The 26,190-nt window shown below is 37.0% G+C and overlaps 2 protein-coding genes across 5 annotated transcripts in view; both read right to left on the reverse strand.

The window, feature by feature from the left end:
- LOC106158808 (neuronal acetylcholine receptor subunit alpha-10) overlaps window positions 1–6,317 on the reverse strand; it is a 64,079-nt gene extending 57,762 nt beyond the window's left edge. Inside the window, exon 1 of one of the 2 annotated variants that reach the window (XM_087013598.1) lies at window positions 5,944–6,317. The gene's annotated coding sequence lies outside the window, so the exon portion shown is untranslated. The remainder of the gene's footprint in view (window positions 1–5,943) is intronic. The other variant, XM_087013600.1, reaches the window with a different exon arrangement.
- Window positions 6,318–7,893: 1,576 nt separating this feature from the next.
- On the reverse strand, window positions 7,894–25,370 carry LOC106158704 (uncharacterized). 3 transcript variants are annotated; one of them, XM_087013535.1, is made up of 24 exons: window positions 25,324–25,370; window positions 24,791–24,897; window positions 24,212–24,284; window positions 23,695–23,814; window positions 23,160–23,282; window positions 22,450–22,626; window positions 21,807–21,912; window positions 21,306–21,440; window positions 20,774–20,992; window positions 20,253–20,393; window positions 19,104–19,202; window positions 18,444–18,753; window positions 18,121–18,186; window positions 17,153–17,304; window positions 16,607–16,756; window positions 16,411–16,451; window positions 15,977–16,151; window positions 15,140–15,211; window positions 14,703–14,784; window positions 13,034–13,095; window positions 10,554–10,625; window positions 10,173–10,212; window positions 9,703–9,794; window positions 7,894–8,883 (listed from the first exon to the last, which is right to left on the reverse strand). In XM_087013535.1, the coding sequence occupies exons 1-24, from the start codon at window positions 25,342–25,344 to the stop codon at window positions 8,729–8,731; spliced, it is 2,790 nt and encodes a 929-aa protein (XP_086869661.1). In that variant the 5' UTR covers window positions 25,345–25,370; the 3' UTR covers window positions 7,894–8,728. The 3 variants fall into 3 exon arrangements, 2 of the variants coding, with proteins under 2 accessions (XP_086869661.1, XP_086869662.1); XM_087013536.1 differs by having other exon boundaries at window positions 19,104–19,204; window positions 20,252–20,393; window positions 25,271–25,329; XR_015334579.1 differs by lacking the exons at window positions 7,894–8,883; window positions 13,034–13,095 and having other exon boundaries at window positions 19,104–19,204; window positions 20,252–20,393.
- Between the last annotated feature and the right edge of the window lie 820 nt (window positions 25,371–26,190).

The following is a 26,190-nucleotide window of genomic DNA, read 5'->3' on the forward strand; positions in this document are numbered from 1 at the left end:
TTTGCAGAATGACCAAAGCCTTGGACATTCAGAAATATACGGAAATTAAGGCACCGACTTAGTGAAGAGTATGTTGCTGACTATAGCATTTGGGTATTTTGCAAGCAATTCAAAGAAGATCTCGCAAAGGAAATTAGGGAGGTTAAAATGAGGGAATGCAGAATCTTTTGAAGCGTTATCCTTTCTATTGGAGTGAATGTGAGATGATTTGTATATTTCAAAGGCTCTTAACACGCTGAGAGGAATCCAACATATCAGAGGACTTCCAAAGATCACATTTCTTTACCAGGTCCTTAAGTACTCTTATATAGGTGGAGGTTGTACAGAGGATCGCGCAGATAGTATTTCTTGTCGGAAACGTTGACTGGGTTCCCATCCCTAGATCGATCTAACGGGATCGATCCATCTCCAAGGGGTTTCTCCCTAAATTGCTTTCAGCTTAAGCGGCTTAGATGTCTGGCACTCCTACTGAAGCTGCTAGACGACAATGAATTACCCCCAAACAGCTTCAGAAGGCGTGACAGACATCATAAGACATAAGTTGATTGCAATTAAGCGAGAATCCCCTTGAAGATAGATCGACCCACAGTTAGTACGATAGGGTCTGGGAATGATCCCGTTGTCTCTGGATCTACCAAAAAAACCGAGGGAATAAGAACTTGTACTCCTTCAAAGTGCAGGCACAAGCTTTTAATCTTCCTAAAGTATATTTAAAGCTTTAACGCCTTTCTTCTGACTACGACTAAGGCAGCGTCCAATCCTTTAAGATTTTGCTGACTGGATAGTCATAATGCTTTGGATCAAATTACCATATACTTGGTCCTACATGTATATTTACCATAGAGCATTCTGAAAATGGTGCACATGTTATGCCTTCCAGTTTTACATTGAAGAACTTATAATACGTAAATGGCAAAGTAAAAAGGATTTTCATAATTTGATATTGGCTCAAAATGAATTATTTTCTTTAATTTTTTTTTTAAATGACTTTTGTAAGATGGTTAAATATTGACCAAGCCCATCCCCTTTCCATCCCCCTTAGTGAGAGTTCAAGTGCACACACAGACATCAAACACACACATTCAAAGTCACGAATTCAATCACGTATTAATATGAAATAAAGATCCACAAAAACCTTCCAATAACATATAAACAGTTGCACGTAACAACGTAATACTCTCACGACCAATGGAATGCCTCCCACAACCGGACAAATTGAAAACTCCGTGGTGCCACGACTTCAGACGTGACTCCCAGTCACATTTGCGGTGCGCGTCCCCCTTTCACAAGGGACGGGGTTAAGGGGGTCTTTACGTTCAAACCTGCATTGTTTCGCAATCTACTGCCATGTAACCTACCCACCACGGTTCACTGGCTGCACCATCGTGACTGGTAAAAGGGGAATTATTACATAGTATCGAGGGTTGACTCTGTGTTTGATACATGCTTGTAATAACAGCGATATGAACAAATAATGGACCTTTCGTCTTAAAGCTGCGTGATTTATTATTGGTACTCTGTAAGTGTGTTACTGGGACGATTGTTGATTGATTGAGAGAGAGAGAGGGAGGGGGAAATAGAGAGAGATAGGATGTTTCGCAATATCTACGACGTACGGATGATAACGTAAATTGCTTAGAGTTCAACTCAATTGTTCGCAAAGTTTAACAGGATCTATTTTATATTGAGTTACTTGTTAAATAGAAAATAGAATTTCAAAGATTCGAAGCTGATAAAAAAGAGAACACCACAACTTAATTACTCCACAAAGAATGAAACAGTATTTGTTAGAATCGTGCAACATACTTTCAATGTATTGAGATCAATGAACGATAACGAATTCAAAGTAAGCTTAAGTTAGCTAAACATACTTTATTAGGAGAGCGGCATCCGATTTCTATTATAGAAGTCATGTAGTCTAAACATAAGAAAAGGTAAATAGGCTGGCGGCTTACGACAATGGACGTAAGCGTGAAAATAAAACGTGTCGATTTCAAAATAAAACGTGTCAATTTTATAATGAAACGTGTCAATTTCCAAATAAAACCAGGGCGGTTTAACTCTGGTCAGAAAGGAGCGATGGATTTGATTTGTTCCTGTGACTTCAGATTCTTCTTCCAGCCTTTGTCCCTCGCTGGCAGTTATTTTGTTTTAGGTCAGATTCCTGTTTATTCCTCTTCCACCTGTTAAAACATTTGTTTTTGAGGACAATAATCGAAATGTTTTATTTCGTAGCCAGGTAATCCTTGAAATAAAGCATTGGTATGCCGCAAGAATGTTCATTTCTTTCCTTAATAAATCTCTCTCTCTCTCTCTCGCTCTTTCTCTCTCTCTCTCTTCGAATACCCATTCGATCCTTCGCTCGGTTTTTCCAATAGAAACTTTCAAATTCAGGTTCACATGTAGTTTACAGCACTCCTTTTACTGGTAATCTTACACTTGAGGGTTCAGTCTAAAAGAAATACCTTAATCCAACCGTCTCATATCTACCCGTCTGAGCTAGGATTACACCCAGCTCTCTAATGATGGGGAAAACTCAGATGGAATAATACCAGTCCACCCTGAAGATTGATCCCATTACTTCAATCGAATCTCGAGTCTTTCAGTCGTACAGTTGTACAACAGTGTTCTGGAGAGGCGGTATATTTTATACACGTAACCTTTGTATTGTGGGACCCCTGGGGCTCGGTCTAATGTGCTTACAATAGGGAGTTTGGGTACGTTATGGGTTGTATGGGTATTGAATTGTAATCGGCTCCTCGCGTTGGTTTAATACAGAAAATATCTGTTCAGGAGATAAGCTGTTTTTATCTAACTTACTGAGTCACTATTTGACTGACTATCGAACGATTACTGGCCATAGAGCCAGCTAACTAACTAACTAACAGGTGATTGGCTAATTGACAGAATGTCACTGACAGAAAATAACTGACTGACGAAACAATCACCCGTCCGACCAACAAGCCAACTGTAACTGAATAACTTCCAACAAGAATTGACTGGTAGACATAGAGAGTGACTTACAGGCTTTTAATTTACATTTAGATAACAGAGTAACACAACCCAAATAACTGTAAAGAACACAGCAAAACAGAATGAATACAAGATTAGAAAAATTTTAATGTGCGCGGAAACCAAGGAAGTATCCTTACAAAGACGACAAAGAATAGAAAACAGGGGAGAACACAATTAGAGGAAACCAGAGCGTTCCGGCTGTGTTCACTTTGACCTGGCAGCGGTTCCAGTACACGAGAGATTTACGTAACATCCTTGCCAACATTGTCTAATAAACACAGTCCCAGCGTTCGATTCTCATACCATTTTGACCATTAAACTCTCTTATGTATACTACTTGAGTAATGGCCCACAAAATATGTACGGTGGCGTGAAACGATACAAAGGCTTCCGTAAATACCTGATCCCGTCTAATAATAATCTTAACGTAGTAGTTTTTTACCCTGAGGCCGTTTTTCTTTTCATTCATGCGTTGCATGCGTATTTCTCAATATTATACCAAGCATATTTCATAACATTGAGGGGGGAGTATTTGTTATTTTATTTGTAGCCTTGAGTCGTTGGCGATATCTGGGCTGAAGAAATCGTAACATTGACACAGGCTGAGATTGTGATAATAAAATATTTTCTGTTTGCGTTGGGGACTTGATATCTTGCCCTCCGCCCATTCTGGAACTGGTACACTTGGGACGTGGTTCGTTTAAAACTCTGATAGATCGGTCTAAATGCCGATGGATCCGAGTTAACGGTACCAATAGCAAGCAAGTCGGTGCATGCACAGCATGTCGTCCATGGCATTATTATCATTATTTATTTATTTTTTGCTATGTTGTTACTTCCCAGTGCAATTAAAATTATTGCGCCGGCGATCTTTCAGGAAAAATGTAAATCCGCCTCTTTGGTGGCCTTGCGTGGCGCTGCTGCACCGTGAAGCTGTTTTCACATCTTTAATTCAAGGTTGGTTGAATATTTCTTTTACGGGTGGCTTTTAACGTCCTCATCATGTGGGAAAACATCAGAGGATACAAGGGCTTCCTATCTTCAGCGGTGGGGAGTTTGCATAGCTGGACGCCCGCCGGAGCTACATGAAAATAACGCAATAACCAAAACTTCTCCTCAATGACAAGAGTTTATCTTTGCCGCTCGGTATCAAAGCCTGGGCATCTGATCACGCACCAGTAGAATGGCATAAACATTCAGTTTTATTTCACGATAAATCTATAAATCGACGAGAAATCGAAATAATTTGTTAGTAGGAGAGGCGAGGGCAAATTGGTAGAGGGGTGTAGTTATTCTCCGAGCAAGCTGTCTGATTACGGCCACCTTTTCAAAAAAAAATGTAATACACTTGCGAGAAGGGTTTTCTTCTTTAAATATCAGTATCTGTCCGGGAATCGGTGTCTCCACGGGGAGCAGGTTTCAGGGTCTTCTCGCTAAAAGCACTTTTTTCTCGGTTGGCCGGCTGACCGAGCCCGTGTCAACAAACGCACAACTTGTTCACGGTCAAGTTTCCTCATAACGCCGTGAGTGACCGCGATTGTCATCCGGGTATTTATTCAACAAATTGGACACAATTTATCATTGTGAGAACCCTTTCCTCTGCTTACGCAACCAGCAAGAAATGCCAGCGCAACAAAGCGCTGCTTAATACATCGGAAAGATCGCTGCATTGGAGTGAAATTAATAAATTCTTTAATCTTTATGTCGACTGTAATGTAAAATAAGAGAGAATGCATAAACGTATTATGGGGACATAATACCGTATTGCCCATAAGGCGATTTCGTAGCAAGCTGTAACACAGTACGTTCACTGTATATATACGAACATGTGTTTATGGTCAGACAACTACGACTAAGCTGAGATGTCCTGCTACCGTGAAACATGAACAGGTTTAAAACTAATGCTGAGCACTTATAAAACTTAAAACGATGCAAGTGGTTCTACTGCCTATATTTCTATTGACAATACAAAAGAATAACACCTGAAACTGAATTAAAACTTAACGCACAACAATGAAAACCATACGTTCACACGTATAGATATGGCAAACTGTTGACCGTCATCTAACAAGCAAAATATGGTTGTTTGAAGAATATGTGTAATGTTTGAGGAACATATCTTTTTAAATATTCTACTGAAATAAATACAACCCCGAGAGAGAGAGAGAGAGAGAGAGAGAGAGAGAATGGAGTGCGACACAGTTTTTCTGTTTCCCTAGGTTCAGTTCGAGATCAGATGTAGATGACAATGACCTAATGAAAGAGATAATCTGTTTTTCCTTCGGCAAAACATATTTACAAATGAACGTATAAAGTATTCAAAGTACGAGAGTCGGGCTGAGACGCGCTGTTTCAGAAACGCTTGCTTTAACTTCGTTGTGCAGTCACTTGATGAATATTTCAAGAGTGCTCAAAGATATTTCTTCCAAATATTATAAACTCTTCTCATTTCCTTTTTAAAGCAAAGGGGGGTAAAGATTATCAAAATCGATCTACCTTTTTTTAAATACCATAATTCAGGTGATCTGAGGGTGTGACAAATCTTGGTCTTCCCGCTGGTAATATTTTCGATATTCTTTTACATTTTTACAATATATATTCAATAAAACTCTCAGGCAACAGAAGTGTTTACCTAATGTTTTGACGACAGCATAAAACACTAAAGCGCAGAATTATTGCATAATATAAGTTTTCACCTGCGTCAAACTTCTGAGCGACAAAAACAACAACAATAACCGCCACAGAGACGCGACCAGTTACCGCGACTGAAAGACACGCTGCCCTTCCCTTTTTGACGTGAAACAATAAAATCCCTACATCGCCTTACAGAAAAATAAAACATACATATTTAACAGCAGCAGATATCAGACACAAGGATGATATAACGATAATAGGAACGAAGCATTGTTTGTGTTTAGAAAAACTTACCTTAACAGAAGGTCCACAAAAAATCCTGGCATTAATACCTCCTTCGCAAACTTCTCTTTTCGATATTGACCGATGAGCGTCCAGAAATTATCAATAATATCAGTTTTCCACCTCAATAAACACAGAAACAAGTCAGAAAACTTTCACTTCAACAACTCCAGGACGGGATGTGATCCCAGGTTTCCTTTCCCAGTTTGTTTCCAGACTTTTTGAACGAATTTTTTTCTCCCTGGGATTTCAGAATCCGAGGCGAGGATTCAGTCGGAGCATATTCCTAACTCCGCAGCGCACCTCTGGTTTCGTTTGAGTAAAGCCATGTAGACGTGGGCTAATCTGCCTGCCTGCAACCCGATATTACACCTGTACTGCAGGACTGATTTACCGTAACGCTAATTGAGCATGCGCGGGCTGCTTTTCAATTTGGTGTAGGGGCGACAGAGGTGGGAAGAAAGTTTAACTTTATAATTTACGTAGAATTCTGATTAGAATTTGAATATGAATTTCTGAAATGAAAATCACATAATTCTACGCAACGCATAGAAACGCCAAACCTTGGTGATTGATTACTTCTTTACAGTGAGTATAAAATCTCACAATCCTGAGAGGTTTATTTCTCGCCCCTCTCCCTAAAGTTTTGCTAGAACAAATAAGCTAAGGTAAGATGTACCGTTGCGCAACCAAACAAACACAGCCCAGGCATTGTCTTCCAGAGGTTAATCGAATTCAAGACTTGGTCCGAAACCCAAAAACACTGAGCAACGAGTTCTGATTGTGTGAACTTCAAATGAGTGTGCTTGCGCGCGCGCGCGCGTGTGTGAGAGAGAGAGAGAGAGAGAGATGGTGAGAAGAGACAGAAGGACATGGGTGTAAGTGCGCGTGTAAGTGAAAGCAAAATCGTTTTTTAGTGAGAGAGAAAAAAGCGGGATAAATTCTCCATTACCAAAATCAAATGTTAAAAGGGTGGCTATGAATCCTTTAGCCCTGAATTCACGTCTTTTTGAGAGATGAAAAAAAAATCAAAGAAAAAAAAGGTGACCAAGAAAGAGAAACATTTACGTAATAGTTTTACTTGTGTAAACGCCGCAGGCAAAGTGTTTGTATCATGCAAGGTAACACATTTTCCCCGTCGTCCTGGTTTTCCCTCCCCATTCCATTCCTTTCCGATAGAATTACGTAAAACAACAATGCTTATCAGACTCGACGGGAAAACCACCAATTACTTCGCTTTTAATTCCATACCAAAACACAAAAAATCACGATTGCTGTTTTCTTTGGTTAAAAAATGAACCGCTGGCTTCCATACGGAGTCCATGTCAGCCCAAACAAAACATCGTTATTTTTACCCAGGATGCCAGAGAAATGCTTGATTCTCGTTTTCTTTTAACCAGGTAATTCTAGAATAAGCAACAGTTAAACTCTAATACTTCAATCAAATTTACATACCAATACTTTAAATTTTACCGCTCCCATACAAGAATTTTTCCCACACTTCCGAAATACAGAGATTTTGTATCTTTTCAAAAGGTAACGTTTCTTTTACAAACTGACACATTGACCATGCATCCTACATGTAAGTGGCGCAGTTTTCCCAAGTTTTTTTTTCTTTTTTTTTTTTTAATAACTTTCGTCACGTTAGCATTCTTCCCAACGTTAATATAATGTAAAAGAACTTTACATACACTGAGCAAAAATATAAACACTCATGTAAATTATTTATGTAACATGCAAAGGGCTACGGACAGTTATCTGCATCATCTTGAACAACAAAATTCACTTTTTATTATTTAATAAATATAACCCATAATGCCGATCTTGTGCTGGCTGTTTTATTTTCGTTCAGTGTATATTAAACAATAAAAACATTTCATATATAAAGGGCTGTCACTGTCAGAGTGCCGAGATAGCCACCTCATACAATTCTAAAATTGCCACAATCATATAACAAGCCCATTCATCATAAGAAGAAAATTTATTGTTTCGTTTTATCATCAGAGCAGACAAAAACAATGTTTGTTCACCAACAATACAACCTCGGCAAAACCGGCAAAACTGTGAAAGGTGCTGAAGTCCTTCACCGTGATCGGTAAAGATACCCAGGCAACCACAGCGTGGTATGCGGGACAGTGTTAGTTGACACCTGCTCCCTGTCACCTAAGTTTTATACTTGTCATTGATCTTTTTGCAACGACCCGTATTTCAATCAGCCGTCACTACACGACCACTAAGATGTAGTATATCATTCACTTGAATAAAGAATAAATAATCCCCTTAGGGTACAGTCATCGAAATCATCAGCTGTTTGTTTAGAGACCAAACTGAAAAATGTTCCATCTCCGCTTTATTCCGTTGCACAATAAAAATCTGACTCCCCTAAAAGAAGATTTCCCAGTCAAAATTTCATAACGAAATTTTCACCCCCCCCCCCCCCCCGCCCCAACATGAAATTTCAAAAATCATATATTATTTGAGTATATGACTTTTATCTTGTAGCACGCATAATGGAGGATACCTTGGCACTTTTTGTTAGTTGCAGGTTAGGGTTAGGGTTAGGATCAGCGCCCCTGGGAGTCAAGATTTCATGGAGGAGTCAGATTCGACTCCGGGAGTCAAATTTTCATGGGAGTCAGATATTCATGTTACACCGTGCAATAGAAGGAAATGATTACGTTGAGCATTCCCCCCCCCTCAGGGGTAATGGTACACTGACATGTTTCTGACACCAGAAAACGATATGAATATGTAAATTGAAAAACATATTCTTTGTTTTCATTGACGTCTTGTTGTTTTAATCATCAGAGCTGTCCCCTGGAACTGTTAAGTTCTTTGCGCTGGCGTTCTTCAGTTCCGGCAGACCGTCTAGTTTGAGGACAGTGGTCATCTTGACCCGCGTCCCGTCAAGGTTTAACAGGGCCAAGTGAGGCAGTCTCAGACATTTTAAACCTAGAATATAAAAGTTTCCCGTACAATCTGGCTGTTTTGGCAATTATCAGGAGAGAGAGAGAGCGATGGGGGTCAAAAGAGAGAGAGAGAGAGAGAGAAGGAGAGAGATATTCACAAATGAAGGTTCATTAGATAAAATATTGATTAACATTTTCACAATCAATGACCACACTGGTCACTCTGATCCGCCTCCAATATTCTGACCAATAATTAAGTAACACAGCTGTCCATTACAATACTTGTATCAAGCTTTTTACTGATCTTTTCGCTGACAACTGACCAAGTTCATTGACTGATGGCCAGTTCTCAGCAGAAATCAGCAGTTATCCAATAGTTCACGGAGACTTACATGGTTTACAGTTCAAGACACTGATTCAATTCCCAGATTTTCAGTGTCTAATGACTATGACAAGATTACTGAGATTTCTGCAGCTGTTAGCGCAGTACCCAGACATGGGACACTGCAGTCTAGTTTTGATTTGCTTCAAGTATTTCAACATTTAATTATCATACAAAAATAGGTGTTCCACTAGTCGATAAACTGTTTATAAAAACCTCCAGTAATAACTCGATCTTTTCAATGGGGGAAAATTGTGAATTTTACAGATACTGTACTTCTTCGGTCATTATCTCTTTAAAATTTGAGCATTCCTTTTGAGCGGTAGCAACAAAATTGAAAAGCATGCTACTCTATAGCTGTATTGAATGCAGTAAAAGCACCACAAATGCAATATAGAAATATATTTTTGTGATTATAAAATTATGTGTCTGAATGTTTGACAAATTTTGCCAATTAAGAATTCTGAGTAATGACCATACCTCTATCAGACACTCTAGTTCTGCTCAGATTAAGTTTGGTCATTTGGAGACACCTGTTTAAAATTCCTGCCACTAGAAAATCACTGGAGACTCTGAAATAGATTAAAACTTTTTGATTAATGAAAGAAATGTGTTTAAGTTATCAGTTTTTCAAAAATATTGTTTCAAAAATTTTATTGATAATAGGGGAAACAATGGTTCTAAAAAATTGAACTTTGTGATACAGTGGTTTACATGTTAACAATATAATATAATATCAAATTTTCAAAATGGCTGTCAGATTTAAAATGGTGCTCTATCCAAACTGTCCCCATTAAACATGACTTTTGGCACTACTCCAATCACACAATTCACTTTGCCAAACTGGATCAGATTCAAATGCAGCAATTTAAACCTGTCCTACAATTCTATGAGCTCGAGGGTCAGATATAACTATAAAATGCAGCCAGGCTGAATTTTAAAATATCTACCTGGTTTCTGACAGACTTAATTCCTGAAGTCTTGAGAAGGCTGAAAAGATATTGCAACAAATATCAAATTCACATCTTGAAACAAGTTTATATTAGCACACACTTTATTCGAAATTAATACCTTTTTAATTGTGGTCTGTATATAATATTGCATTTCTTCACATACCTATGAATTTTTAATTGACATTTTTTTTACTAGAATGACTTAAAAAGAGTATCATTCATATATTACAAAGATACAAAATACAGACAAAGGAAAAGCCAATGTGGGGATCTAAATAAACATCTTACAGAACATCCGACCAAGATCTTATATTGTTTTCACCCAACTAAACTCCCTTCCCCTCCTCAATTTATTATGTATCACTGAGCTGGACCCACCTTTTATCACTGCAGCACCCTCATCTGATATTGCATTTTTGTCCAGATACAAAACTTCAAGGTTTGTTAATCCTAAAAAAACAAAACTCAAAAATTTAGTAAAAAAATAAACATGACACAAAATTTCAGTATACCTTCTCTATAATTTCTAAAACTTTTGACATCAAGTTTTTAGATCCAACAAACTCCGACAAACTGAGCCACAAGGAACGCTTGCTCTTTTCTAATTCTACAGTAACATGCTCCACCACAATGATTTAACATAATATATTACACTTGTTTGAGTTAGAGATTTTCACAAACATACATTGAGAGAGAGAGAGAGAGAGAGAGAGAGAGAGATGGGCAGTAATTCTTACTACAAAAGTGACCAGATTACAGTCCAATAGTAACCATACAGCTGAATATGAAAGGCTGTTACAAGGTTCCAGTCTCATTTTACAAAGCAAATTTTCGTGACTTAAGGACCCTCAAGTCAAGGACAATTTTGCACAATCATTTCACATTGATCATAAAACACCGTCATTACTATCACCGACATATTACAAGACTCTGGAAGAAAAACACTGCCAGGTGTGCGCTAGTTATAACAAAGGCGTGTCCCCTTTGAACTAACTTTCTGATTGAGGAGTATTCAAGGCAGAAATTTAGGAAAGTGTTAAACCGTGTGGTGACTAAATGGCCAAGTTATCAGCCAGAAAATTGGCACCCCAAGCTGTTTTTTGATATAATACCAGCTCCTGATCAGGTTAATAACTCGGCTACATTTAAAGAACTTTCTTTCATGTACCATTTTTTTAACATCTTGGGAGTTGCTTTGTAGCTGCACAAAGGTGAGTTAATTTTGAGTTAGTTTATAACAATGGACAGAATCGTTTCTTTTCATCCTGACAGCTTTTGTTTTCTACTTTGAATGCAAATCTACAAAAGCCTGGCACAAATAAGACCTCAAAGTAGAGGAAGGCAACAACTTTAATTAAATTAAATTCAATAGGAATTTGCTTGCATGGCCAGAGAAAACAGAAAAGCTGCTTAACGAGTGAAACAAACCCTAATTTTGAAAAAAAAAATCTGATTTTTTTGCACCAACTGGTGCTTTTTATCATATGCAAACGTTAAACTGGACATAAAAGTTTCATATCTGGGATGAATGTACAAATGAACCCAGGAAAATAACTTAAATGCTTTTGTTTTTATGCCTAAAATTTGCACACATTGTGTATTTGGCAAGTGCTTCCCCTCTAAAGTAGATTAGAAAAAACACCAATTAACCTTAAAACTTACTTGCTATGCTCCTTAAACATCATGTTTTAAAAGACTAAAAACTAAGAGAAATTTCATCTACTGACCATGTTTAACAGATAGTGAACACTTGTTAACCAATAACTCAACATTGTCTGGCCTAACATACAAACCCACAGCTGATTGCTGTTTATTAAATAATTAACTGCACATCACATCAGCAATAATGTAATAATTCACAGAGACAGACAGACAGACAGGCAGACAGACAGACAGGCAGACAGACAGACAGACAAACAGACAGACAAACACAGAGTTATCAACAAGTTAATACACATCTTCATAGAACTTGAATTTGGCTAGAATTAACCCTAGGACACAGGAAATGCCAACCTCTGGACAGTAGTGGACATTGACATTATGGCATTCCAGGTTAGTTTGGACAATACTGACCCCCCAGTAACCAGAATGACCCCTAAGAAAACAGTAACAGGTGGCAGTTCTCCTTATTACACAGTAGACTGGGTGGTCAAAATACTCACTGTTACCTGCTCTGTCTAAACTGGCACTATGGTGAAGGGGGGAAGGGGTATTTTTTTTAATTAGTCATTTTTCTAAAAGTGCCAATTTTCTTTGAGGCAATTGAAGTTAACTTTAAAGAGTACTATTTCTTTTAGCCAAACATTTATAATGTATGTGATTGCTTAATTTAGCCAAACAATTATTATGTATGTGGTGCTTAATTAATTTTGTGTGCACAATTGCCGTTTTCAGCCTAGTGTATTAGTGGAAATTTCACGTCATTTTGTTTTTGTCTAATTTAAATTTGAGCAATCATTAGCTACTGGCGACTTGGCAGTTGATTTGCGTGTGCCCAAAATTTTCTACCAATCAAAGATTAAGTGCCACAGGAGACCTGGCACTATACTAAGAAACATCAAACATGACAGTTCTAGACAAGGATACTACCACATGTATTATATGTCTGAAGGCTAAGACTGGGTTCCCATAACCCTATCATACTAGCAGCATCGATCTAACTCCCAGGGGATTCTCACTAAATTGCATTCAGTTTAAGCGGCTTTAATGTCTGTCACGTCCACTGAAGCTGCTAGTGGGTAATTAACTTTTGTGCATGCTAAAACTGATAGCAATATAGCAAGAATCCCCTTGGAGGTAGATTGATACTGCTAGTACAATAGGGTTATGGGAATAATTGGATCCTAACATACAAGTACCTTCTAAGAACATCATCCCCACATCTGTGATGTTGGTATTAGTCAATAGGAGGCGCCTCAAGCTGGAAGACACAAACAATTTTTGTCAGAAAAACAATTTATTTTAACTAATAAACCAACATGTCCTTCTGGCAAAAACATTACACACCAAAATGATTATCTAATGCCTTTTGATACAAAATTATTTCTATTTTCTATTTTCTGCATCCCTATAGCATTTTCTGTTGAAGTGAAATTTGATAAAGTGCATATATCAGTGATGTTTATTTGGCTTAGAATTCTTATTTTTCATGCTACCTCACAGTGATCAATACCCATCACCCCTCCCGCCCCTGCACGCATGCACATGCACATACACCCACACTTACACACACACTTACACACACACATGCACACAAACCTCAATCACTCCATATCACAATAATATCAGCATACCAGAGGTATGAAATCACACCCTAAGTTTTGACAAGAACGCTACTTTATGTTATTACAACCAATTGCTTCATTGACCACAAGGTCAACATTGAAAAAAGATCAACACTGATGAAAGTCCTGTAGAAGGTCGTCTGGTCCAGTAGATACACTGCAGTATGAGATACAGGTAGAAAAACTCCTTATTTTGTTCATACTACACAATCCTTTAACTAAGTCAGATAAAGATGAGCTTTACAAAACAACTTTATTGGTATAAAAATTATTCTGAAGTTTTTGACCAAACATTTCAATTTCATTTTAGGATTTTATATTTAAAAAAAATCCAAATAAATAAAAGCAAGCATCAGTCAAAAATATTCATAACTCATTAACCTTCTTTCTTTGAAAAAGAAAAAAACTTTTAAACAAACTAGAATGGCCTTATCTTTGGTCAAAAAAAGATTTCTTAAAAAAATTCATCTCCAAGCTGAAACAAACTTTTGATACAATTTCCCATGTTTAACAGGCCCAAGAACAAGACCATGCCTCTACAGGTGTGAAAGTCCTTATCCACACACCTGTAATACAACACCACAAATTACCACAGTTCCTTCACTCATTAGTAGCTGCCACAACAACACACACCAGTCAATTATAAAACCCCCTGAAGGCAGCTGACCTCTGGAGGTCAAAGGTCAACTTAAAGGTCAACCTCCATTGTGCCGCTGGCACACATGATGTCCAATAAAATAGAAAAATTAATGAAAAGGTTTGCAAATGTTCCCCGTATTACATTCTCTAACACCTGCAAATAAATACATAGTGGAGACCAAAGTTAGAATAGTTTTACATTCATATTATTCAGGAGAGTTAGCTAACCTGGATCTACACTGCACACAGGGGCGGAGGGCATGTTTTAAGAGGTGTTTTGACATCCACAATTAAGAGAAAAGACTGTGTGTTTGGGTGAAACCGTAATTGTTTATAAACGTGTTGTGATTGGTTAAAATAACAAACAGTTATGTAACCATTTCCTTGGTTTAGAATGTTGATTGATTGGTTTGGACAATAGCCACAACGCAACTGTTCCTTGGGACAGGCACTCTCATACAGGACACATACATATTATACAGTAATGGGTGAAGGCAGGGGAGAGAAAGGGGGTCAACTCTACACAAGAACTAAACTGTCAGGGTTCCCCAGGGTTAAACATATGGACCAATGGATCAATACATACTGATTAGTTATTGATTACCTTGTGATCTTCCCTATGCTTTCCAGTCCCCTGTCTTGGATGTAGATATAATTTGTAAGGTCCATGGAAGTGAGTGGCATGGCTGAATATTGAAAGAGAGTTACATTTTTATGGTCTTCTATTTCTTGTTTGGCTTCTTTAACTGTTTTTTCATGCACAATAAGATTGTTAAAATAAAAAAATAATAAAAAAAAAAACTTAGGCATAACAGTTTATCACAGAGAGATTAACGTATTAATTTCTAATTTATTGTTAAACTTAATGTTTGTTGTCAATTACACAGATAAAGAAGCTTAAAAAGAACATAACTTACAAAGACAGCTGAAACTGTTGGCTACACAGATACACCACAAAGAAACAAAGCTTTTAACTTCAATCACTACAAAATATCCAATAAATAGATAAATAAATAAATAAATAAATAAATAAACAATCACCTGCAACATGCAACATCCCTGCACCTGTTGTTGACAAACGGCTTGGAAAATTTAAACTTTGTAACCTAAGACCTGAAATGATGTAAAAAAAAAATAAAATAAAATTTACAATTTATCTTGACAGTTTTTAAATGCTACAATATGTACATTATGGCAAACCCACCCCTCTGTTAAATTAATACGACTATAACCCTAACATTATACATAGCCATTTACTTCACTATTTAGCACTAAATTAACTGGAAAATCATAGCAATAAGGAAATAAAATCTTATACAACACCTGCTTGACAACTAACATCTTTTTTTCTATATCTCAGCTCTTGCCCAAAAGCCAAATATAAATGTTACAGTTACTGTTTTAACAATGATGTTTACCCTTAGTGGTGACAGAAGTCTGTCTACATGTCAACAACATCTGTAAGTTTTAATCCAGTTGTTCAAAAAACGCTCTTTGACTGATTTCTGAAAGTAAGCTTGAGAAGTTGTCTTTACAATTCAGCAGTCAAAGCTAAAAAGCTTTAACTTTTTTTTTTTTTTTTTGGAGTACCCCAGTAATCTTTAATCTATTGTAACCTGGACATGGTCAGTGTTTTTGTGTCATTACAATGTGCTAGTCACAACCATCTCCAGAGAGAAAGTCACACCTAACACACTCTGGCTGATTCTGTGGAGTTCTTCATTGCAAACTAGTCACTCAATAGTAAACACACTGTATTCTTCTCAACCAAATCAGTCTCAACTAGTGCAATCTGACACTAACTTCTTTTTTTGGTTTTCTTGCTTTTTGTCCATTATTATTATAATCATTATTATTATTATTATTATAATAACTGACCTGCTATATACTGTAGAGCAGTATCTCCCTCTACATGCTCTGTCCTGGAGATATCCAGTCCACTGAGGTTATGTAACATGGACAACACCAGGAGAGAATCTGTCGCTATCCCTGTGGCTGCCACACTAAGACTGTCTATCTGTTGTAGACTCTGGAGACCTGAGAGACTATGGACCTGAAATGTAGGGCACAGTGACATAGATACATATATTATGTGTTAGGTGCTCAGGCTGCAAGTTACTGACTGTATGAGAGATCAAAGTTTGCAAGTAGAATCATGAATGAGTTCATACAAATTAATCAACTTAAGTGTATCTGCACCAACAAGATAATGATCCACTAGCACACTGTAATATGTAACACATTCTTTTTTCTCACATGTTCAAAATAAACAAAGCTTCATGACTTTAATATAACAATAACTATATCTTCACCTGTGTTTGGTCTAAATTCAGACTTCTTAGTTTTTGTAATTCTGAAAAATACAAGCAAAAACAAAATGCTTACTTAAATGAATTACTATCAGTAAAACAATGATCATATTTTATTACACAAAATAATATAATATTATAATCCACTACAGTTTTTACTTGTTACAGTAGAAGATAAGACAATCACCCTTGAGCTTACTTTGTAAACTAGAGAATATTGCATGTGTCACAGCAGTTTTATTGAGATTGAGGTTGACAAGTTCTGCGGGTTCTGAGCTAGCGTAATCCTGCACGCCTTCATCTGTCACTTTAGTACCTTCCAGTATCAGTGTGACAAGCAGCGGAAACTCTGGAATGTACAGAAATACTTTATAAACTGATGGACATTAGGCTATCAGAAATTTTAACAAAGGGGAAGGCCAATCTTTGTAAAAAATCTTGTTAATGGTTCTAAATGATCTTTAAGTTTTCTAATGCCCCATACTGCATTCTTGTTGACAATGCATCCACTGCTTGAATAGCATAAATTCTCATCAGTAAACTAATTGCTGTAAGTTCAATTATATCAAAGTACCAAGCAGCTAGCTTGTGGTAATCTTTTATGTCTGACATTGAACCATTACTACTTTCCCAAAACACCCATTGTTTTACTCATCCTTACCTTTAATGACATCAAAACAGCCATTGGTTATCTCTTCCTTACCTTTAATGACATCAAAGCTCCCATTGGTTATCTCTTCCTTACCTTTAATGACATCAAAGCAGCCATTGGTTATCTGTCCACAGCAGCTGAGGTTGAGATATTTCAGTTTTCTCAGAGTGACCAGAGGCTGAAGTCCCTTGTCTGTGATCAGTGTACAGGAACAGAGACTGAGGTGAACCACACTGGTGTGAAATCTGGACAAATTACAGTATTGGTCAACACATTAACAGCTACACATAAACTTGAATGAATGAATGGATGAATGAACGAATGAATTGTGCCTTAATTCATCGTTTTCATTGTATTATCAACTTGCTGCATTAATAAGGTGTGGAATCTGGGCAAGTAACAGTATTGGACAACATATTAACAGCAACACAAATTTGAAAGAATCAGTGAATGATTTTTGCCTTAATTCATCATTTGACTAATGTATTATCAAGTTGCTGCATTGATCAGATGATAATACAATGGTCAGATGATGAACAAAAGGCAAAAATTTTCCATTTCACATGCATGTCTATAAGCTTGTTCCACACCACCTTACTATTATGTACTGTACGTCATTACATGAATTCTATAAACTTGAATAAACAACAAACAACTTTGACAGTCACCAAAAAGTTGATTTAGAAGTGACCTCTCTTTCTGTAAAATTTAAAATAAATAACATCCAATTGCAAATAATAAGAAATTTGATTTATTAACTTAAAATCAGTTAATCTTCATATGAGTTATGCAATGTATGTATCAGCAATGATGTATATGTGATGAAATACTGAATGACTGAAAAAAGCTGGACATTTTTTCTACACGTCCACTCGTAAGGAAATATATATTTCACTTAAAATTTGAAATTGCTTGTGAAATTCTCAAAAAACTTAACATTCCCCCTTCTTAACATGCTCAAATAACTGCCATTCCCAAAATTACTTTGCACAGAATTACAACTGACAAATTGATTGGAATAATCAGAGACAAACTGGCCCCTAATTGTTCAGATAACTCACCTCACTGCTGCTAACAGTTCATTTGTTGTATAGGGATAAAAATCAAATACCAGTTGACGTAGATGGCTAAAACAGAGAAAATGTGGAGAAAAAATCAAGATGAAAACATGCAGTGATCCTCTCTCATCAATGGTGTTCAATTTGACTCGCTGGAACTAACTCCCAAAGTTAAAACATTACCTCCAAGAAGCGGCATAACTGAAAATGTTATGGTTTTTATCTTTCATTTTCTGAGGATGTCTTCACCAGACTTGTACTCTCAAAGAAACCAATCAAACTATAATCTTAACAGGTAAAACATCCAAACAGCAGGTCAAACTCACCAGGGTAAAAAAGCATTCAGAGTTTTTGGTTTGAGCAGTCTCTCCTTTAACACATATTGCAACAATTTCTCAGCCAGCTCTGTGGGTAGACACCCTAGGGGGGAGGTCATTGACATTACCCTGGGGTCACACAGGCGCTGGCTGACATGACGAGTACACTGTTGGAGGAGGGTATGGACTTGGGCTCCTCTTGCATGCTGCCTAGAAGGTGGCTCACTCTGGAGAGTGGATTGTGACTGTTCTTCTTGGTTTAGTTGTACAGGTTGTGTTGGCTGCTGTGGCTGATCTATCCTTTGTAAAGCTGCTGCAGCTGAAGTAGTGGAAATAAAAGCAAAATTATGAATGTGTCAAACAAATCTTTCCTCTGAAAGTTTCTAAGATTCCAAAACATACAAAATGTACCATGAACTAATGTCTAAATTACGTGTTATTTTTTCATTTACTAACATGAAACAATTTTTTCCAAATCTCACCAACATTTTGAGAGAAATATTCCATTTTCCTGATCATGAATAATGATTAATTCCTAACAATGAGGAAAACAATGAGGAACCTCAGTGAAAAAAAACACAATAATATGGATGAATTATAAGAATGTTAAACAATAAAGGAAATAATTATCCTTAAAAACTTCCTCATAACTGGTCAACAAGCATGTACCTGCAGCATTTTTAGCTAACTGAGCTGGAAGTTGTGGCACCACTGGTATATCTCCTGCCAGCCTCTGTCCCTCTCCCCACTGATGATGTCCTCCTCCTCCTACAATATTATATAATATGATACAGTTACTGGGATATCTCCTGCCAGTCTCTGTCCCTCTCCCCAATGATGATGTCCTCCTCCTCCTACAATATTATATAATATGATACAGTTACTGGGATATCTCCTGCCAGTCTCTGTCCCTCTCCCCAATGATGATGTCCTCCTCCTCCTACAATATTATATAATATGATACAGTTACTGGGATATCTCCTGCCAGTCTCTGTCCCTCATCCCACTGATGATGTCCTCCTCCTCCTCCTCCTCCAATATTATATAATATGATACATTAACAATATAATATGATACAGTTACTGGGATATCTCCTGCCAGTCTCTGTCCCTCTCCCCACTGATGATGTCCTCCTCCTCCTACAATATTATATAATATGATACATTAACAATATAATATGATACAGTTACTGGGATATCTCCTGCAAGTCTCTGTCCCTCTCCCCACTGATGATGTCCTCCTCCTCCTACAATATTATATAATATGATACACTGACAACACACTATGATACAATAACATACATTAACAGGACATATCATACAATAAGACACATTAACAATACAATGCAATAAAATATGATTCAATAATATGAAATAATAACACAGAATGAGAGACGATAATACAGTTTTAATCATGAAATTTAACTTAAATTAAGATGAAATCCTTGGGTACAGTAATCCTTAGCTACAGTAAAATTAATGTAAAACAATGTAATCTTTTTTTCTTCTTTTTTCTTTTTCTTTTTTTTTTTGTAATAGTTTCTTATCAAATATACTAGATATCTGTCATGTCCTAGTGCCAAATGCTTCTGACTAAATTTGACAGTTTTTCATTACTAGTACTAGAAATGACACAAAAATCAATGTGTTTTGAAAAACCAAAAACTAGTGTCGTTTTTCTAGAATTGTTGGATTGTGTGGGGGGGGGTGGGAGGATGAGGGTGAGGAGGGGGAGGGGGGGGGGCTTGGGCTCCCTCTGTTGTTTAAAGTATAGATTTTAATTTTACATTATTTTGTCCACATTATTCCAGTTCCTCACCAAACATAGGATGTGGTGGTAACATTCCTGGCAAAACTCCTCCTCCTGGAACAACATCATGTCCTTCTTCCTCCATCTCTTCCTCCTCCTCATCATCTGATTCTCTGGCAGCATCAGCAACAATGTCCATAGGAGACGGACCTAAAATATGTGGGGTAGGAAACAACATAAAAGTTTTTGGTCAACAACTTCACTCTGCTTAAGTATTGCATAATATTTTATATATCCCCAAGAACCTTTAATGTTTCTTATACAGGGTAATATTTCACACAGAGGGTAACAATTTTGGATATGAATTATGTCTCTTACAGAATCAAAATCATATGGGGTCCAAAAGGGCATCCAACAGAATTCCTATATGAAGTCTCACAGAGTCCTGTATAATTCTTATATGGAGTCCCACAGAGTCCTGTAAGATTCCTTTAATAGAGTCCTATGCAGTCCTTAAAGAAATTTACATAAGTGAAGTTCAGAAATAGTTTTTTTTTTTATAAATTATATAAAACCATGTCTCCCCTCACTTTCTGCCTGTTCCTGTACTCCACTGTCCTCTTCTTCAGTGTCCATCCTGTGTCCAGCCCCACCCCAGGAATGCCCCACTGGACTTCTAGTGGCCCCACCAACAGCTTCCTTATTGACAACTTTAGCTGGAAGGGGTAGTAATGGCGGCGGTGGTGGTGATAGTGAGGTGGCGCCATCTGGTCGTGTGTTCATGGCTATGTCTGAGCTGCTGGATGAGGCTATATGGAGAGAGGCAATTGATGTCTGAACTTAAAGAAGTTAATGTCATAAATTCAATGATTCCAGGTGAACAATTTTTATTTAGTTTTGAAAGTTAAACTGCCTGGTTCTTTAGAATATATAAGCAAAAAATACAGTTTTTAACCACAGCTTAATTGATAATATCCTTGATATCTAACTAAGAAATATTTTTTCATATTGCTACTAAGAAACAAAAACTGCCTCAAATTTAATTTTTCAAATTCTATGAATAAATAAATAAATAAATTAATAGATTAACTAATAAATAAATAAAACTGAAAACAATGTTACCAGTATCTTCAGAGGCAGTCTCCATTTTCTTCAGCACCAGGGACCCTGTAGGGGTAAGCCCCAACTCAGAGAGGGACCGTGTCAGATCCTCTCTAGTGAACTCCCGCCTGGGAAAGGGTTGCATGAAGGCCATGCCTGGATATATACATATATATGTTAAAGAATAACATGTAACTGGAAAAATATTATTCATTTAGAAAGCTAAAGGCGATCATCAGAATTAATCAAATTACATAATATTGATAGAAACATAAAGTAGTAGTAATACCAGGGCGGCTTGATCATCAAATGCAAAAATTTACATAAAAAACACTTTTTCCTAGAAAAATGCATTAAATTCAATATGAATACCAATAAATAAGTAATGATACAAATCAGGTTCATTGAGTCATACAGATTACCCATCCAACTTACTACTAATCAACTAGCATATTAACTGATGGATCTGTAAAAATTAAACACAAGCATTAAAGTAAAAGAAAGGATTTTCTTTCATCTTGCCTGTGATACTGTTTTGCCCTTGTTCCTGCACCAGGTGCCAGACATCACTGAGAGTGGCGCCAGGACTGAAAGTGTGTCTCAGAACTCTGCCATTCATCAGACGGATCTGTAAACAAAACCAACATGTTAAACAGAAATAAATGAAACAGAACTTAATTACAACTTGATTCATCATCCAGATGTGAGAGATCTCGAACTAGGCCTGACTGTCCAACAATGATGTCAGTGCCACTCAACACAAACTTATCAGCTCAAATACTTCTGAATCAGTCCCTTGTAAAGAAATTGTGGTAATAATAATAATAATAATAGTAATAATAATAATAATAGTAACTCAGCTGTTGTTGATTCAACAGTAAAATTGGGCTCCCTGTTACTGTCCATAAAATATAAGCTTCACTACAGCTATTTGTATCAAGCAGTAATTATCATGGGTAAAACTTACCAGTATCGCGAGTGAAACGTTTTTTTTTTAAGTACTATACATCATTTTGGTTCAGAGAGTGGAAAATGATCAATCTCTTTCAGTTTTCTGAAGAAAAAAAATGTGTCACTCAAAAATAAAAATGAGTTGAATAAACAATATCTGTCAGTGTGTCTAAAAGAAAATATTTACCAGACAAACTCCTCAAGACCACATTACCTGCAGTAAACATTTATCCTGTGTGGAAGGTGCTGGTTTCAGTGGTGAAGTGGCTAATGTTGTGTCTTTGCTGTCCCTTTCTACTGCCTGTTGCCGTGGTGATGTAGGAGCACCTGACTTCCTTTGTTTCTGAAGTTCACGGTCTTCAGCAATTTGTTTTAAGGCTTGCTCATGTGCCTGGAATAAATTTGACAAAATTACAAAAGAAAATAACAAACTCTACATCATCATTTTAAACATCTCTGCATGTATTTTTTTTTTTTTTAATATTTTCAAGACATTACCTACATGCCCCTTTCAAACACAACTTGTTGTAAACATGGACTAACAAAGCCACACCTCCATACAGCTAGGCTGCTCATGTGGTGCCCCCTTTTGCTTAAATTGAACATCACAGTGTGCTTTGTCGTTGTGAGAAAATACCAGTATTTGCCACTGTCAATTCTTAAAATTCGGATACAGCAGATATTGTTGTTGAACTTTCAACCAATTTCTTTTTCTTCTTTCTGGTTTTAGGTTTTCTAGTTTTAGGATCTCACTAACAAACATGACCATCAATTCATTAGCAGTAAAAATCTAAATGTATTTGCTTTATTATGAACTTTTCTGACATAACACACCTATCAACACCTCTTACAACATATCATGATGATCATAATTTACAACATGCTTCCTAAACTTTACTTATCACATTTGTCTTCAGGCCTTACCTTCTTTTTTAATTTTTTCTCTGACAGTGCAGATTTTCTTGCCTCTTCTCTTTGCTTCTCTTCAAAAGTTTCTTTTATTTTTCTTTGTTCTTCACTCATCCTCATTCTACTAGCTAACTGCTCCTGGAGATAAAACTGATAACTTAAACTCAAAATAGCAACAGCAGTTTCTTACCAACAATTAAGCTATCGCCTATGCATCTACTTACCTTCATATACACCAATGAAGGGTGTTTCATTTGTTTATGAAGAGAATTTATCAAAAACAATTTTCAACAATTCAGGTGGAATTGTCAGGATAATTACTTAAAAGAGAAGAGGAGGTGACTACAATTTCAACTGAATCCAGGTTTCTTTTAACTTTTACAACAATTTTTTAATTCAAATAACATTAATATTTTGCCTTGGTAGAGGTCTCTACTGGCAGAGTGCTTTCAAGTTGAACAAAACACCATTGGAATTTCAAATAAAATTGTTGAACATACTGGGATTCAACATGGAAATGAATAAAAAAACTGTTTACTTTAATTCCTACCTCTTGTTTGTCTTCCTCTCCTAGCTGACTGGCAGCAGAGGGAGCTGTGACATGCTCAGGAATGGGAACTGGCTTCACAAAGCTAGCCATGGCACTGGGGGCTGTGTCCAGACTGCTGCCCTGGAACATGTATAGTTAACAATACTGCTGCTGTGTGTGTGTGTGTGAGAGAGAGAGAGAGAGAGATAGAGAGAGAGATAGGGGGCCGATCCAGATATATTTCCTGACAGTCTTCAAAATTAACTTTGTTGACCCATCTGCCATTTTTGACCATCTTCCAACAGAAAAAATGAGATACTGGTCAATGTAAAACTGAAAATCTGACAGTCTTCTGGAAAACCTAGAAGACGGCCTAAATCCACCCCTGAAGATAGAGAGAGATCAAGAGAGGAATACAAATATGTATGTGTGATGGCAAAATCATTTTTTTTTTTGAGAGAGAGAGAGAGAGAGAGAGAGAGAGAGAGAGAGAGAGAGAGAGAGAGAGAGAGAGAGAGAGAGAGAGATTACTATATACCTGTTGGGGTCTCAGTCTCAGCACTGAATTCCCAGGTAAAGCTGGAGCCGCCTGGGGTTTTCCTTGCAGTATCCTGAAATCATAATATCAGAAACATTGAGAGACATAACAACAGCTTACCAACAAAATAGGCTTCCAGCAATGGTTGTGGGAGTACCCCTGTAATATGTTGTGAGAGTACTCCAGGAGTACCCCATTTCATCATGCAAATTAGTGTTGTCTCAGTACTCCCGCATACAGGGCCATAGCAATAGTTTGAAGGTTCATTGGACTGAATGTTCACTATAGAACCTTCGGTCCAATGAACCCTTGATTAAAAAAAAAAAAAAAATGATAATGATACCATTTTTCGGACCACTGAACCTTTGGACCATTGAACCTTCGGACTTATATTGAGACGCCTCCCCCCCCCCCCCCCCCCCCCGCCCCCTGCAAACCTCCAGCAACATTTATGGGGATACTCTGGCAACACTTTAAAAGGACTAAAGCTAATAAAGCAATCTGAAAATACAACAAGCCCTGAAACACTTTAACTTAATTGGGGGGGGGGGGGGGGGGGGGGATATATTTAAAACTGACCACTCGACTGCCTCCTCTACTGTGAGTTTTCCTGCCTGGACAGCCTGCTGACCATCCGTGATCTCGAAACCCATGCTGACCAGTACAGCTATCAGGTCATCTACACTCTGAAAATAAAGATTTAAATTAAAATTTAATTCTTACCATATTTCACTTACAGTAAAACATACCCGACTTCACACAGAGGCCTCGCTCTTCAAGTTCCGCGGTGAAAGATCGTTCAAGGTAGTTTGGTCTAGATTTCATGAAGATTGATTTACTGTTCTGCATGATGAATATCGCTTTGCGAGAATGCAGATGTTGATTTGTAATTCACAAACAAAAGAAAGGAATGGTAAAGCGAGTCAGGGAGAATAGAAGTGGATCAAAACAGTCCGACTTATTTTGGCGCCCGTACGAGGATAATCATGATCCTAAATATCAACAAACTGCTTCGTAATAGTTATTCCTGTAAAATGGAAAGGAAACTTTAGCGGTTACTCGCTCGCTCTTCTCTTGTGCGTCTTATTTTGAATAAAGGAAATGCCTCTTACTTGTGGAGCAGTCGACGCCATTTTTTGTTTACATCGATGTGCGCATATTTCCTTTGCGCATGCCAGGGGCTTTATTTAAGGGGGGGGGGAGCGTTAGATCGGATCGTTTGAGGAAGAAAACCACGGAACTACGAGTCCCACGCTAAATACTGGTAATGAGAGATGTGGGGCAGCAAGAAATCATGAAGAGTTTCAGCAATAAGAAGACATTGGGTCTTTCCCTTCTTTGTGATAACCAACAGACTCTGGTAATCCCACAGCCACCAGTATTGTCTCGTTTTCATAAACTGTTCTTTTAATTTAGCAATTTTAATACATTTATGTAAAAAGTATTGTTTTTTATTTTATTAATTTTTTGCTACATTTCGACATTTGTAGTTACGCAAATATACATAGGCCTATGAATTTAGGCCTATTTTAGGTCTAATTTAAGAATTTTTCATTCACTTTTAAGTTAAAATTAGCTTGTTAGACCAGAACTATTTAGGAAAAATATTACAGAAGGAAAGAAAGAAAGAAAAAAAAAGAACAAAATAAAGTTATTAAAGAGAAGAAGAAAGTATTTTACGTGTATATCATTAATGATTCCAATTTATTTATTTAATTCTAAATGTTTCCTAAAACGTTAAAAACCGTCACGGCTCCCTGAACGATAGGAATAGAAAATAAATATATGTACACCAGAAACTTTTATTTGAGGGATTATAATCGTTTTTTTTTTTTTTTTTTTTTTTTTTTAGGTCTTTAGCGGGAAAAATTAGTACGCGTAGCTTTCTAGAATATAAAGAAAATATCACTTTGGGCATATTATTATTATTATTATTCATTTATTATTATTATTATTGCAGGGTTTAAAACTGAACTAAC

This window comes from Lingula anatina, chromosome 5 (assembly GCF_051362555.1).
Source record: "Lingula anatina isolate TDL-2025a chromosome 5, LinAna3.0, whole genome shotgun sequence".
In the NCBI taxonomy this organism is placed as follows: Eukaryota; Metazoa; Brachiopoda; class Lingulata; order Lingulida; family Lingulidae; genus Lingula; species Lingula anatina.

Coding starts and splice junctions, on each gene's coding strand:
- LOC106158704 (XM_087013535.1), bottom strand. CDS start 25,344: ATGGCGTCGACTGCTCCACAA. Junction 10,626..13,033: donor GGGGATGATGTTCTTAGAAG/GTACTTGTATGT, acceptor TTGTTTTTTTAG/GATTAACAAACCTTGAAGTT. Junction 9,795..10,172: donor TTAAGTCTGTCAGAAACCAG/GTAGATATTTTA, acceptor AATCTATTTCAG/AGTCTCCAGTGATTTTCTAG.